The 16,306-nt window shown below is 45.1% G+C and overlaps 1 protein-coding gene and 1 long non-coding RNA gene across 2 annotated transcripts in view; both read left to right on the top strand.

Moving 5' to 3' along the window:
* dnah2 (dynein, axonemal, heavy chain 2) overlaps positions 1-3,121 on the top strand; it is a gene marked incomplete at both ends in the record, with an annotated part of 126,688 nt that extends 123,567 nt beyond the window's left edge. The window contains one exon of the mRNA XM_083789374.1: positions 2,973-3,121. Within this exon, the coding sequence (XP_083645500.1) occupies positions 2,973-3,121 (149 nt within the window). The remainder of the gene's footprint in view (positions 1-2,972) is intronic.
* A 7,091-nt stretch (positions 3,122-10,212) lies between these two features.
* On the top strand, positions 10,213-14,683 carry LOC310875435. Its single transcript, XR_014570653.1, has 3 exons — positions 10,213-10,304; positions 13,381-13,473; positions 14,652-14,683. It is a non-coding gene; the product is annotated as an uncharacterized lncRNA (long non-coding RNA).
* Positions 14,684-16,306: the final 1,623 nt, after the last annotated feature.

The following is a 16,306-nucleotide window of genomic DNA, read 5'->3' as shown; positions in this document are numbered from 1 at the left end:
CGGGGAAGCAGCTTTTTGCTTCTACGGGCCGTCGGCATGGAACAAGCTCCCACTGTGCCTTCGTCAGGCAGCCTCTGTAGACATTTTTAAAGCTCAGCTCAAGACCCACTTCTACAACATTGCTTTTAATTGTCTCCACCAGGCCGAAGGCATGGGGGGAGAGTATGTTTTGCACTCCGTCCGTCCGTCCGTGTGTGTGTCCGTCCGTCCGTGTGTCCGTCCGTGTGTCCGTGAGCAGCTAATCTCGGCCACCGTTAACCCGGTCCATGCCAAATTTTGCACACACACTCCCTGGATGCCAACGATGAACCTCTGCCCCAAACTTTCCAGAACGGCCTGTTATAGCGCCACCAGGAGGCCGCTTTGTGCAAAACAAGTTTTTGCACAGTACACCTACAGATTTTGTCCAAACATCACGCAAATTGGTACAGAGTCTCTCTAGAGCCATTCAACGAAACCGGTCTTTCAGATTTCTCAGACTCCATCCTGATTGGCTTCCAAAGTTCACAGGAGTGCTCCGTTTCAAACAAAATGCTGCAAATCATGAACACATCGCGTGATTTCCGTGAAATTCTGCACCCACATTCCCACTAGGCCGAGGACGAAATGCCACATGAACAATTTCAACTCAGCCTCAAGGTGGCGCTATAACTGGCCGAAAAGTGTTTTTACCTCTTAACTGCACGGATCTGTGGATAACTTTGTATGCCAACTCCCTAGAGGCCAAGGAAAAACATTTGCCTGGAATTTTTCACATTTACTCTTTATAGCGCCACCAGGAGGCCGACATATGTAAAACACATTTTCTATTATTACTCCTTCAGATTTTATCCAAATTCCACGCAAATCGGTACACATGATCTCCATAGTCATGTGATCAAGACAGGTTTGTTTGATTTCTCATATTCCATCCTGATTGGCCACGATTGGCTCCTACAGTTTTCAGGAGTAGCCTGCTTTGTACAAATCGCCACAACTCCTCAACGCAGCGTCCGATTGCGATGAAACTGTGCACGCATATTCCCACTAGGCTGAGGAAGAAATCCTGGTGGAGACCTGTGCCCAGAAGGGCACTTTTTCTAGTTGATCTTTAATTTTTAATTTTAATTTTTTTTTGTTACTCATGTCCTCACTGTATTGCATTACTGCTTTTTTGTCGTTGCCTTGCTTTTCTTTTATTCTCCATTGTTCTGTAAAGCACGTTGAGCTGCATTTCATGTCATGAAAGGTGCTATACAAATAAAGTTTTATTATTATTATTATTATTATTATTATGTACTGTAGCCAATGTGCAAGCTCACAACACATCACAATGGGACACATTGTAGATTGACTATTCAATATATTTTCAGTTCAGTAAACTAACTGAAACGGTCGTACCCATACTCATCATTTCCCCTTAATGGATTGGACAAACATATATAAATGTCATTCTCCATCTCCATGAATGTATTTTCTAAATAAGAACTGCCGAAATGAGTAAATGAAAAATATTGCATGCTTGCGCCGTCTGTGAAGCCTCCTTTATTAATGTGTCCGTGGACATGATGACGAATACAGCCAAGCAATTATGGTTTCCCTATGAAGATCAGTTACGTGCACTTTTCAAATAACTACACTGCGTAACTACTAAATGTCCTATAGTAACTATTTATTTAGCAAATACATTAAATCTGTGTGAAACTTGTGGATAGTACAGGTTTTCTAAGGGAAATATTTAAACTTTTTGGTTATAAATAAGTAAACACAGTGATTATCTGGGCAAATAGATTAATTAGATCAATATAATGGAATTAATTAATTACTTGATGATACTACAGCATCACAAAAGTAGCAGATCTACTAGTCGGCGAGGCGGGCACATAGGTTGGTGAACCAAATTGTATTTGAAGTACGAAAGGTTAAAGTACTCATTAGACAGAATCCCGTTTCAAGTTTTCAAATTAGAAAAGTAGATTGGCTCTTTTCAAATGGCCGAAATGCTAGGACTGAAGTGGTTAATGTAGGCTATGTTTTGTAATAATTTATCAAAATCTATAAAGTAACTAGTAACTAAAGTTTTCAAATTGACTGTGGTGGAGTAAAAGTGCATTATTTGGATTAGCAGTAAAAGTATTGGAAATACTCAAGTATGAGGGGGCACGGTGGCACAGCCTGTAGTGCTGTCGACTCACAGCTAGAAGGTCCTGGGTTCGATTCCCGCTTGGGACGCTGTGGGCGCTGGGGGTGTGTTCTCTCCTCCGCGTCATCAGTGCCCATACCCGAGGCGGGGGTTGGCGAAAGGGCCTTTCTGTGTGGAGTTTGCATGTTCTCCCCGTGTCCCCTATAGGGTAGGTACCCTCACATGTTCTCCCCGTGTCCCCTAGGGTAGGTACCCTCACATGTTCTCCACGTGTCCCCTAGGGTAGGTACCCTCACATGTTCTCCCCGTGTCCCCTAGGGTAGGTACCCTCACATGTTCTCCCCGTGTCCCCTAGGGTAGGTACCCTCACATGTTCTCCCCGTGGCCAGCCTGATGGTGGGGAAAAAAACTGGTCGGAATAACGTGTTCCTTCCACACGCTACACCCCCCCCCCCCCCCCCCCCCCGTCAGGTGAAAAGAAGCAGCTTGGACTCCTCATGCATAGAAGGAAGCATGAGGTCAGTCCGCTGCCCTCCCCAGGTTGGCAGAGGAAGTGTAGCGCCCAGGATTACATTAGATAATTGGCACTGGGTGAAAAAAATGGGTTGCAAAGATTTTGGATAATAATTATAAAAAAACAAGGAAAAAAAGGAAATACTCAAGTAAAGTACAAATATCTCAAAAGTATACATACATTGTAAGTACAGTACTTAAGTAAATGTCCTTAGTTACTTTACACCACTGGTTGTGTCTGGTTCACATAAGTACAGTAAGTTAGTAACACGTGTGTGTGTGTGTGCGTGCGTGTGTGTGTGTGTGTGTGTGCGCGTGCGTGTGTGTGCGCGTGCAGGTATGTACAGCTGTCCGGTCTACTCGTACCCGGTGCGTTCGGGCGGTCCAGGCGGTCCATCCTTCGTGGTGTCCGTGGACCTCCAGGCCGGAGCCGCCACGCCTGAGCACTGGGTGAAGAGAGGCACCGCTCTGCTGCTGGGTCTCTGAGCACTGGGTGAAGAGAGGCACCGCTCTGCTGCTGGGTCTCTGAGCACTGGGTGAAGAGAGGCACCGCTCTGCTGCTGGGTCTCTGAGCACTGGGTGAAGAGAGGCACCGCTCTGCTGCTGGGTCTCTGAGCACTGGGTGAAGAGAGGCACCGCTCTGCTGCTGGGTCTCTGAGCACTGGGTGAAGAGAGGCACCGCTCTGCTGCTGGGGCTCTGAGCACTGGGTGAAGAGAGGCACCGCTCTGCTGCTGGGGCTCTGAGCACTGGGTGAAGAGAGGCACCGCTCTGCTGCTGGGTCTCTGAGCACTGGGTGAAGAGAGGCACCGCTCTGCTGCTGGGTCTCTGAGCACTGGGTGAAGAGAGGCACCGCTCTGCTGCTGGGTCTCTGAGCACTGGGTGAAGAGAGGCACCGCTCTGCTGCTGGGGCTCTGAGCACTGGGTGAAGAGAGGCACCGCTCTACTGCTGGGTCTCTGAGCACTGGGTGAAGAGAGGCACCGCTCTACTGCTGGGTCTCTGAGCACTGGGTGAAGAGAGGCACCGCTCTGCTGCTGGGGCTCTGAGCACTGGGTGAAGAGAGGCACCGCTCTGCTGCTGGGGCTCTGAGCACTGGGTGAAGAGAGGCACCGCTCTGCTGCTGGGGCTCTGAGCACTGGGTGAAGAGAGGCACCGCTCTGCTGCTGGGTCTCTGAGCACTGGGTGAAGAGAGGCACCGCTCTGCTGCTGGGGCTCTGAGCACTGGGTGAAGAGAGGCACCGCTCTACTGCTGGGGCTCTGAGCACTGGGTGAAGAGAGGCACCGCTCTACTGCTGGGGCTCTAGGACTCACACACACACACACACACACACACACTGCATAAATTATTTCAGTTTTTTATTTCATTGAAGGTGGCTTATAATGATGCTCTCAGGATTCTCCTGAAGAAGCCTTCCAGGCTCTCTTGAGAAACCTCATGTTCAGCTTTAAAAGCAGACTTGGTGGATCACATAACGTGATTAAGGTGTTAACTAATCCTAGGTTTAGCACTGTCAGATACCGCTCTTTGATGTGGAAACATTGGTATGAGTGCCTCCTATAGATTCTTTATTATGTTTTTTTTTACGAGAGTTTTAGAGTTTTATGAACCAATGTATTTATTTGTAACTGTGTTGTATGTTTTTAATTGTTGTTTGTCATCTACTGGCTACGGCTGTCAATAAAGTTTCATATATACACTGTAATTATACAACACACACTAGCTGCATAATGATGTACTGTATTATTTTGTTCTATAATAAACAGAGAGCTGATCTGATCAGTAATCAACTGTGTTTAATCATTTAAGTCCCGTTTTATAATTCCTCCTACAGTATATGACGGACGGTGCACGCGGTGTGTTGCATTTCACTGGACACATCTTTCTGCTCATGGCCATGTGATGTGTGTGAGCTTGGCCTTCATTTCACTGGACACATCGTTCTGCTCATGGCGATGTGATGTGTGTGAGCTTGGCCTTCATTTCACTGGACACATCGTTCTGCTCATGGCGATGTGATGTGTGTGAGCTTGGCCTTCATTTCACTGGACACATCTTTCTGCTCATGGCGATGTGATGTGTGTGAGCTTGGCCTTCATTTCACTGGACACATCGTTCTGCTCATGGCGATGTGATGTGTGTGAGCTTGGCCTTCATTTCACTGGACACATCTTTCTGCTCATGGCGATGTGATGTGTGTGAGCTTGGCCTTCATTTCACTGGACACATCTTTCTGCTCATGGCGATGTGATGTGTGTGAGCTTGGCCTTCATTTCACTGGACACATCTTTCTGCTCATGGCGATGTGATGTGTGTGAGCTTGGCCTTCATTTCACTGGACACATCTTTCTGCTCATGGCGATGTGATGTGTGTGAGCTTGGCCTTCATTTCACTGGACACGTCTTTCTGCTCATGGCGATGTGATGTGTGTGAGCTTGGCCTTCCTGACGTCTTTTTTTTATCAATCCATGAGTTGTCCAAGCTGCTTCTTTTCACTTGACAGGCGGGCTAATGCCTTTGAAACTGGAGGTCCTTGAAATTCTTCAGAAGCATACAGTGATTTCGTGTATAGAGACAAGGTCCCCCTGGCCAACTTCACACCATGTCTAAGCACTGCCGGGGAATTGTCTCTATGGTGGTGGGAGGAAGGCTTGAACTCCCCTCCACCAAAACACCCCATTTATTTTACACCGTTAGTTATTAAAGCATCCTAGCATCCTAGTCTTTTTTGACACATTTGGAATTATCCTATTTGCACTTCAAGTACAAATACTTTTGTACCTTTTCTCAAGTAAAATTCTGAATACAAAATCTCTCTCTCTCTCTCTCTCTCTCTGTCTGTCGCTCCCTGTCTCTCTCTCTGTCTCTGTCTCTCTCGCTCTCCCTGTCTCTCTCTTAGTCTCTCACTCTCTCGCTCTCCCTGTCTCTCTCTCTTCATATTTTGCCTGTCAGCTGACACTTGAGGCGGCTTATTCACTTCCTCTCTGCAGACCCGCATCACTCTTTCCATTCTGAAACCTTTTTTATCCTGCGAACACACACGTGTGCGCACATGCATGTGTGCGCGCACGCACGCGCGCAGGCACGCACACGTGCACACACACACGCGCACGCACACATACACGGGTGCTGGTGTCGTGTTTTGTTGCATGAACTTGATGAACTTGATTCTTGGCACAGTGCTGTCTGATTGCCCTTAGGTCTAACTCAGTGGTCAGATACTACTTGTGTTGTACGTGTGTGTGTGTGGGTGGGTGTGCGTGTGCGTAGACTTTGAGATACTTTTTGGATTGATACAGTGGTAAAGTCAGATGCACGTGCAGAGAAACTCTCGTACGCACACACACACACACACACACACACACACACACACACACACACACACACACACACACACACACACACACACACAGACCTCCCAGGCATGCAACAGACATGGAACTTGAAGCACTCAGACTCTCACGCACACGCACACGGAGCCAGTGTGCTTAATCAAGGTAAGATAAAGGACATTTTTATGCTAATACCCATTTCCCTCTGGCCCAACAAGTGGTGAAGGGTGGGGGTGGGGGGGGGGGTATTCAACCAAATTCATTCTAATGGAGCTTTCCGAGCTTTGCATGCAAGACGTTTGCAGTCCTCCTACAGAAAGAGAGAGAGAGAGAGAGAGAGACAGACCAGTGTTGAATTTGTCGACCACCTTTTTTTTTTAGTTACGAAAACTAAATACAAACTATATGATGACTAAAACTAAGAATAAATATATTGGCCATTAATTTCGCCAACAAATTAAAACTAGAGTAAAATGCTAGGGAGGGACTAGTGGAGAAGAGATCCAGTAGAACTAAAAGACACGCCATTGTAGTTTAGTTTTTGGTTGCGTCTCATGAAAATAGCAGATCTACAAGATCACAAGGCGATTGTAGATCTGCTATTTTCAGCATGCAACCAAGTGTAAAATTAACCATAATATAACGACGCCATCATGATATTTAGTCGACTAAAACTAGACTTTTCAGATGACAAATATATGACTAAAACTAAATGGTTTTTTCAAAACTCTGACTCAAACTAAATCAAAATTTGCTGTCTAAATCAACACTAACAGACGCAGGCAGACAGGCAGGCAGGCAGACAGACAGACAGACAGACAGACAGACACACAGACAGACAGACAGACACACAGACAGGACCTGGCCTTCCCTGCTGGACTCTCAGGCTCTTGAATGGAAGGGAGAGAAAAACAAGTGAATTACCCAGGAGAAAGTAAGCTGGGGGGCAGGGGGGCTTCCAGTAATGAGAGAGAGAGGAGGGGGGAAGCAGTGAGTTCAAGGTTGTATTGAGTGTCAGGGGGGAATGTTCCCCTCTAAAGACAACTTCCTCAGCCTTTAGGAGACTTTAACACACTGTTTCACAACCTGGGGGGGTACAGGCGAGGAGGGCGCTGTCAAAGCTCTGAAGCCTCGTCTGTTTGTGGGTGAACATTTGAATCCCATGCTGACTCCCATGTCGTCGCTGTTAGGTGTTGATTTGACATGACAGCAAATTTTGATTTAGTTTTAGTCTTTTGTGTAAAATTTAATATTTCAGTGATATGAAATGTTTTAGTGTTAGTTATAGTCCACTAAATGTAAGATTTTAGTCAACTAAATCTACAGTTGACTCAAGTAAAATGTATGTTTGGCAGGCCTTGATTTGACACTTTGTTGCATGCTGAAGTAGGCAATCTACAAGCTCACAACATGTCGTAGCGTGGCGCTTTGTGAGCTTCTAGCGCTGCTGTTTCCAGCCTGCACCCAAACATAAAATGACTTTTCTTTCAGTTCTACTGGATCTCTTCTCCAATAGTCACTCCCTAACCTTTTAGCCTAGTTTTTATTTGTTGACGAAATTGTCAATAATGGTTGTATTTAATCTTGGCTTTAGTCATTATGGCTCTGTGAAGCACACTAATACATTGTGACATGTTCTGAGCTAACTACACACAAATGTTCGTCGACTGCCTTGTATGTTCGACAAGTTACTTTTGTAGGTTTTACTCAAGACATTTAGAATTTCAGACTTTTACTTGTAACAGTCTATTTCTATATTGCAGCACCACTCAACATTTGGGTGGGGTGCATGTGTGTGTGTGTGTGTGTGTGTGTGTGTGTGTGCATGCTCTCTAGTCGGATGGGGTCTGTGGGGGTTCACAGTAACACGCTGAATTAAAATTCTAATTGGCTCATTCTTTGGCTCGGCTGTTAACGGGGAAAAAACTGCACATTTAGGACATGCTTGTCGGAACACTAACCTAGAATGTAAATTCTAGGTTAGTGTTAATGGAACAACATATTTTCACATGGGGGTCGGCGTCCAATTACATATTTTTGGGGCGGTCCTTGACATGAAAATGTTTGAGAACGACTAGCCTCGGAAACCCAGACGTTTTTATTTCCAGGGAGAAAAAAAAAAAAGTCTGGGACCGAGTCCACTTCAATTCGGCATAGCGCAAACGTTGATCACTCTCTGCTGATTTCTGATCGTCTGCACCTTTGTTAAATTGGCTAGAGAACGGACTGACGGAAAACTGTCAGAATTTAGAAGGCATTTGTAGAATTGTCCTCAGGTCTAACCAGCACAGCATCTCTACCTCTCTTTGTCCATAACTACCTCTATCTCTGGCTGTCTGTTTCTCTCTCGCAAACTCTTCTGTTTAACCTCTCAGTCTTATTGATGTCTGCAACACTTTATAAAGGCAGACAAATCTCTCGTCTGATGTCACTCACAACACAAAAGGCCCCTTTTTTCCAACAAAATAATAACTTTGGTTCTCGAACTGGTTCCGTAGAGCCTCGGTCCTCTGTCCCAGCCTTAAGGCCTGTTCATAGTCTGGATTTTCGGTGGTGAGGTGACCACCGCTTCGGTGGTGAGGTGACCACCGGAGCTGAAATAACGTTGAGCGGTGGTGAGTAAAAACAGAGAGAAGGGCTGGAGCGGTGGCGGTGGTTTGCTCTTCACCGCGGCCCGTGACGTCATGTTGTAGTTCGGTGGTCACCTAACCACCGAAAGTCCAGACTATGTATGAGCCTTTACTCACATCTGCGAAGAGAAAAGCCTGGTCACAATAAATGGCAGAGAGTGCATAGGCGGAAATGTCGGGCCGGAACATCCGTCAGATGTATTTCCCCCGGATACGCTATTTATTGACCAATCACAACACTTGTTTCATACACGGAGAATGTAAACAGATTTGTAAAGCGTCAACAACATTTCCTTGAGCGGTACTTCCGGCCAAAACTTCCGCCAAATTCCAGCAACGCACTCTAGAGCGTATAACTTGCCCAGCGTGGGTTTCCGACTTCCGTACTATATTCGAAACAACTTTTAGGGTTCACTTCTGAACCAACTCATTTCCAGTGGAAACACTCTGAACTGGTTCAATATTGCAAGGAAAAAAATAACCAAAACCGGTTCACGTTCAACCCAGGTGGAGAAGGGGCCAAACTGATGTCATGCACAACACTGATTTGCGCAGGTGTTTTCATTTGCACACCAAATTCTCTCCTCCTGACCCTATCAGGGGGGGGAGGGGGGGGGGGGTCCTGCAGTGTGATAGTGGAGTTTGGACAAGTAGGGCAGTAGGCTACTAGTACTTACTATACAGTGTTTTTGCTGATGACTGGAGGAGGCGTGGCAGTTTATGGCCAAAGAGTATTCCACCCACAAACAACCCAGAGAGAGAGAGAGAGAGAGAGAGAGAGAGGGAGAGAGGCTTCCAACAGGGACGGAGGAGGGAAAAGAGAGAGCCACCATCTCCGATCGTTTCAATGGAATATAAACTGCGCAATTTTCTTACAGGCTACAACAACGGGCGTGCGCGCGCGCGCGTATGTGTGTGGTTGCGTCGGGCGCTCCCTCTGTTAAGTGTGTGTGTGTGTGTGTCATGTGTGTGTGTGTGTGTGAGAGAGAGAGAGAGAGAGAGAGAGAGAGAGAGAGAGAGAGAGAGAGAGAGAGAGAGAGAGAGAGAGAGAGAGAGAGAGAGAGAGAGAGAGAGAGAGAGAGAGAGAGAGAGAGTGTTCCGTCTACAGATGTGTGTGTGCGTGTGTGGTGGTCTGTGGTCTCATGAAGCCCTGGCCGATATATGACTGTGCAAAGCAGATGCGATGATTCGTCATCGTCATGCCTTGCCCATGGGACGGACACACACACACACACACACACACACACACACACACACACACACGCACACACACGCACGCACCACGTCCACACATGTCAGTTTAGACACACACACACACACACACACACACACACACACACACACACACACACCTACCTAGCGTGGGCCGAGTCGACTCTACACTGTAGTAGCCCATATGTCGACATGATAGATATGGATCTGACTGAGTGACTGACTGTGATTGTGAATGATGTTCAAACCTCCTTCGATACCGTTCAATTTTTTGGGGGGGGGAAGCAGGATTTTTTTGGAGGCTGCGTCAGCTCTCCGTCCATGGGGGGAAAGAGGACTGTACTGAGGAGGACTACTGCTGGCTGCAGTTAGATCTTAAACAATAAAAGGGCTACTATGTATTCGCATTGCCCAAACAGTGAGTTCTCCTATGATCGCCGTGGTGGTGGTGGTGGTGGCGGGCTGACGGACGGTATTTTGGACATGCACGAAAAAGGGTAAGCAGAAAACGGGTGCGATAGATAGAGATATAGCCTGTTAAATGTAAGTGGACGAAACATATGCCACACAACACAACAACGGCATCAATGTGGCAATGTCATTATTATATTCCAACTGCAGGCAGTGTTTGCTTTGGCTAAATGTGTTTCACCTTCATCTCACAGAGCTATATAAGTGTGTACTTGCTGTGTGCGTGTGTGCGTGCGGGGGGGTATATTTTGAATGGGAGCCTATAGCTACTGACAGGCAGCAATAACCGATGGCCATTATGTAACATTATAAACAGTGTCGTGATAACACACTAGACTAGACACAAAGTAAGTATAGTCGCGCGCGCGCGCGCGTTGTGTTATAGGTTGTGTTGTGTTGGTGAGGTCAGGGTGTTTTACGGTAAAGGACAGGTTTTTTTCTCTCTTTACGGGAACGGACGAAGAGACTGCGTGGAGTTGGTGATGTTGCAATCGCAGCGAGGTGGACAGACTCGTGCGCACAACACGTTCTGGTGGCGTGTTCCGTTCACTAGTGTTCACACTACGATAAGTACGAACCGAAGCTGCTTCTAATCTTCACTCATATACCTCGTAAAATATATAACTGTCTACTATTCTACTTGCTGCAACGAGGAGGTGATTTAAAACAGCGGCCATTGAATGGAACGTACGTGGGCCTGGTTTCACTAGTGTGTTGTTGTTTAGTGGTGGTGGAACTGGAAGGAAGGAGTGTCGCATTTTATTTTCTGACATGTCATGTGGTGTGAAGTTGTGGCGGGTTTTCCCTTCATTTTTTTTTAACACACCACCGCCAACAGTCAGTCCCCTCTCTTTAACCCACGCCCCTTCACTTCGTCTGTGCTGCCACCAGATGGCGACACAGGACAATAAATAGGCCTATAGGCATCTCCATGGGTTTAATTCAAGACTAAAGAAAGGTAGGCCTATGTTTAATTAACCATTCTGACCTGAGATCAGATTCATACGAGGTTTCCACTGGACACACACTGGTCTGATAACCCATTCTGACCTGAGATCAGATTCATACGAGGTTTCCACTGGACACACACTGTGTCTGATTAACCCATTCTGACCTGAGATCAGATTCATACGAGGTTTCCACTGGACACACACTGGTCTGATTAACCCATTCTGACCTGAGATCAGATTCATACGAGGTTTCCACTGGACACACACTGGTCTGATTAACCCATTCTGACCTGAGATCAGATTAGATCAGATCGTTCTTCGATTTTTCAAAAATAGCAGACCTACAAGCTCGTAGCGCGCCACTCGGTGGCACGATATGAGCTTGTAGATCTGCTATTTTTCAATAGCTAAAGCATGACATGATGCTGACACCAAAATGGGTTCCCGTTCAGAATGGGCTTTAAGAGGGCATAAATACATGTGTAAACACTAAACGGAGCCGTGTCACATTGCATTGGGACAACTGGCTTACAAGTGGTGGTTAATAGGCCTATTGTTATGAACACATATATGGTTTGTCACTTTGTTGTTTCAGAAGAAATTATTAGCTGATTTATTTTAGCGGTCAAAGCTAATTTATGAACGGGAGCTATTATATGCCCGCTGACGCTGTCCTCATAGCCACTATTGTTTATTCATTTTAATTGTAATGTTTCATGTGTAATTGTGTATACATACTGTCAAAAGTAAATATAGCCGACATTATTCAGAAGTAGGCAACACGTCAGTCACCTTCCAGGTGTGTAATCATTGAAATGTCATTCACATGTGATTAGCAGTGATGGTGTGCACCTGCCACCTTCACAATGTCGCCTCCTCCTCAAAAGGTAGAAGACATAACCCCCCAATTCACACACTTTGAAGGCTGGATAGCCAAAACATGTAAGACAAAATAACAAAAGATAAAACTCACTCTTGTCACATGTGTGCGACCCAGACCATAATAGTACATTTTCATAAATAATAATGTTAGTGTGGCATCAGTTTGAGAGACACCTGCATCCAACTAGCCCTCCAAGCAGAACCCAATGGTACTGAAGTTTCTGACATTTTTGACGACACAGACCATGGGGTCCTGTTGCAGTAGTATCCTGCCACCTGGTACGCGGACATAATAAAACATAAACACCGTGTTTACGGCCTGTCTGCGCTCTTTGACGATTTTTTTTCGTGTGAGGGCTTCTGAATATGTGAAGTATAAGTACCCATACATGCCGCTGCGAATATCTCCTGTGGCGCGGAAGCCGTTAAGTATTTTTAATCTTTGTTTGACCGATTTGGTCGCTTTGATTCTTCTCCTCCTTCCTTGTTTATTGACACCTCATTGTACCGCCTATCTGGCTAGCTAGTGGCGCTATAGCTATGACAGAGCAGATCAGAGGCAGGGACGTAGCCGCACAAGCCAACCGCACACCGGGAGGCGGTACAATAAACGGTAAACAAACAAGAAGAAATAAAGCGACCAAATCGGTCAAACAAAGATTAAAAATACTTAACGGCTTCCGCGCCACAGGAGATATTCGCAGCGGTTTGTATAGGTACTTATAGTTCACGAATTCAGAATAACTTAAACTAAAAAAGGCCGTCAAACGCCGCAGATACGATGTTAGAGAGCATTTTTATGTCCGCGTTCCAAAATTCCCATACGAAAATATAGTTATGAACAGGGACCCTACAATAAAGCGACATCAACATTTCAGAAAAGCTTTATGGAGGGTTCCGAGAGGGGCTAGCATCCAACATGACTCAGTCTACACTAGTTAGTTTACTTTAGTTGGACAAGAAATACTTGAAGATTAAAGACTTGTGTTTTTGAAATATTATTACAGAATAATAGAATGTTATGTTACATAATAATGTGCCAACAGGCAGACAGACAGACAGACAGGGTTTTGGCGGAGGCAAACTTGAACAACAACTTGAACTTAACCCTATTTTCAAAACGTCTGGTTTATTACACCCTCTGGGAAACGGAACTACAGTCATGCACAGAGCCTATAATAACTGCAGTTTTACATGTGCGCTGACTAAACTAAACACATGTTTATTTATGTTCATTCATTCATTCATTCATTCATTCATTCACTCACAGAACCGCAATAAGTACCATCATGGCAGAGGCTGGCTCACAGAACCATGACACAGCCACCGTACTGGACCACACTTGTGTCAGTCCTCAGCAATGGTGAGTTGAAAAAAAACCCATCTTCTGTACATGTATATGTGCTGCTTTACCACCCTGTACTTCATCGACAGGGTTCTGAATCTGCTACATGGTACCCTCCTTTGGTTTCCCGAATCCCTTCACCAGGGGTTCCCAAACTGTGGTGCGTGCAACCCCTTGTGTTGCGCGAGTGCCCTCAAGTCTAGGCATGACATGAAAGGGTAATGGCGGTTTTATGGTGTTATTTAACCCATTTAGGCCTGACCTCAAAATTTAAAAAATAAATCTTCTAAATCCTCCACCACTTGGTGGCGTGCTATGAGCTTGTAGATCTGCTATTTTTCAATAGCTAAAAGCATAACATAATGCCAAAATGGGTTAACACAAACGGCAAAAATCTGGGAGAGGAGATGTCTTATCCTGAAGCGTTTGCAGTTGACTATTTTAAAACCTTTTAAAATAGCATCTACATTGACATGAGCTTGTAGCTATCAGCTATTTGAACAATTTTAAAAAGGTTTTTCAGAATGTAATAAATGGCAAAATAAGTTTAGGGATAAACACCCAAAACACTGAGGTAAACTTGATGTTTGATTAAACACAACGTGCAACGCTGCACCCAAAACTAGCTTCCCATAGTCCTATTATTTTTGCGTTGAGCGCTGTGTAACGACGCCTCGGCCAACAAACACAGCTGTTAAGTGAAGCCTGTCTTGTGCTCCATCGTACGATGTGTTGCATGCTGAAAATAATTGACCTGCAAGCTCACAACGCGTCACATCACGTTGTGAGCTTGTAGATCGGCTATTTGCAGGTAGGCCTACAAGGAAATATGCAGGATGTGATACGTTTAGAAAAGTTTGCCTTAAAAATAAAAGCATTTCAGCTTTCACAAGTTGAAAATAGCTATTACTACAGTACCGGCATATTATATGGGCATATTTCACATATATATGACGAGACAGAAGCAAAGTGGAAAAGGATTAGGCCTACTGATTCGGTGGCTTTTCACGTTGCAAAAGAGTGCAGGAAGAGTGGGCACCCTTTGCATGGGGGTTCAGAGTGGAACAGAACCTTCATCATCTGCAACACCTGTTCAGGAAAGTAGGAAGGGTTATTCTGTGTGCATAGAGCCTATTGACATGTACATATAACCTATTGTTTGGAGTTGACATGCAGTACTTTGCTATTGCTTGCAGGGGCACTGTCTGCACGTGGCTGAAAGCACCGACCTAGCCAAGGTAAGCAGCACACGCTTTTGTCTGTCTCACCAAACTGTGCCAAGTTCCAACTGTTTAAACTATACATCTAGGACCTGGCTAAGATATGTATGCGCTTCATTTAGTGGAGAATATCTCAACTGTTCTTGGCTAATACGACCGCTGCGAACAACGTGGGAACTGTGAAAAAGTCTCTATCTGGGGCGAAATACCCGGAAATGACCACACCAGACGGCTACTTCAAACATGGCTCTATCTTCTAAACTGTTTGTGCGACAGATTTCCTGATATGCTCAAAATGTTCAGAATACTCTAAATTGTATTAAATTATGTCAAACTCACTAAAATTGCAGCTGTATGAAAAGCTTGAATGATGCTTGTGTTTGTTTCATAAAAGTCCACATTAGACATGTTATGAGCTACTTTATGTCAAGAATTTCATTGCAGGTGATTTTTGGAGTGTTGGAGTTTGGAAGCGCTCGTTGATTAATCACCCATAGCCCTGCGTACCACCTGTTTTGAATTTGCACATAATGCAGGAGGCAGCAGGATGTTGCATTACTGAAAGGGAGCGCTTCCAAACTCCAAAAATATCACCTGCCAGGAATTTATTGACATAAAGTAGCTCAGGTTGAAGTTCCGCCATGACAGACCAGCGCCATGTGAATTGTGAACCATGGCTAAATCGTCTCATACAGTATACTTAATAATAAGTCAACTTTCCAAGGGCGACTGGACGATTGCATTCCAGATGTCCTTCTGATGGATTTCTCTTGGTTGTCAATATTTCTATCGTCCAACAAATCGCTCTGCAAGTGATCCAAAGGATCGTACGCTATTGTAACTCTATGGGGAAGACCGTTTTCTTTACCCCAGGCTAAAACCGGATGTGATGCTTGTGGGGGCGTTCCTGTCTACCTTCGTGTCAGTGTATCATGATTAATTAATTTTGAATCTGTGATTGATCTGATTAATTATTTTTTAATCATTTGACAGCCCTTAGCTTTTACAGAATGTTTCCCTGAATTCTTCAGCTATTATATTATGACAGTCCTGATACTAGGGAAGCTATCGTTCATGTGTTGTTTTGTCGATGTGTCAGACAGAAACCATATTTTAACTTTTTGTGTTTTTTCATAAATTAACCCATTCTGAACGGGCACCCGTTTTGGTGTCAGCATCATGTTATGCTTTAGCTATTGAAAAATAGCAGATCTACAAGCTCATATCGCGCCACCGAGTGGCGCGATACGAGCTTGTAGGTCTGCTATTTTTGAAAAAAATCTAAGAACGACTGACATTTTTAGAATCTGATCTCAGGTCAGAATGGGTTCATCAGACCAGTGTGTGTCCAGTGGAAACCTCGTATGAATCTGATCTCAGGTCAGAATGGGTTAATGCCCGACGAGTACTTGATCATACTACAGCGTCGCTCAAAAATGGATCAGATCCACAAGGACTCCCTTTGAAAACGAGTTGCTGCAACTTTTGAATACTGTCCTCTCACACGGTTTGACAAATCACACTAGGACTTGGCCACACGATTTTGAGATTTTACGTGTATATGTGAGAGATGGAACACAAGCTTGAGAGCTTGTTTCCATTGTGAGTGAAAATGTGTGTGAACCGAGTGC

The sequence above is a fragment of the Protomyctophum parallelum genome (assembly GCF_964188405.1).
Source record: "Protomyctophum parallelum genome assembly, chromosome: 18".
NCBI classification, from domain to species: Eukaryota; Metazoa; Chordata; class Actinopteri; order Myctophiformes; family Myctophidae; genus Protomyctophum; species Protomyctophum parallelum.
The sequence above is the reverse complement of the archived record's forward strand: the minus strand, read 5'-3'. Positions and strand labels throughout refer to the sequence as shown.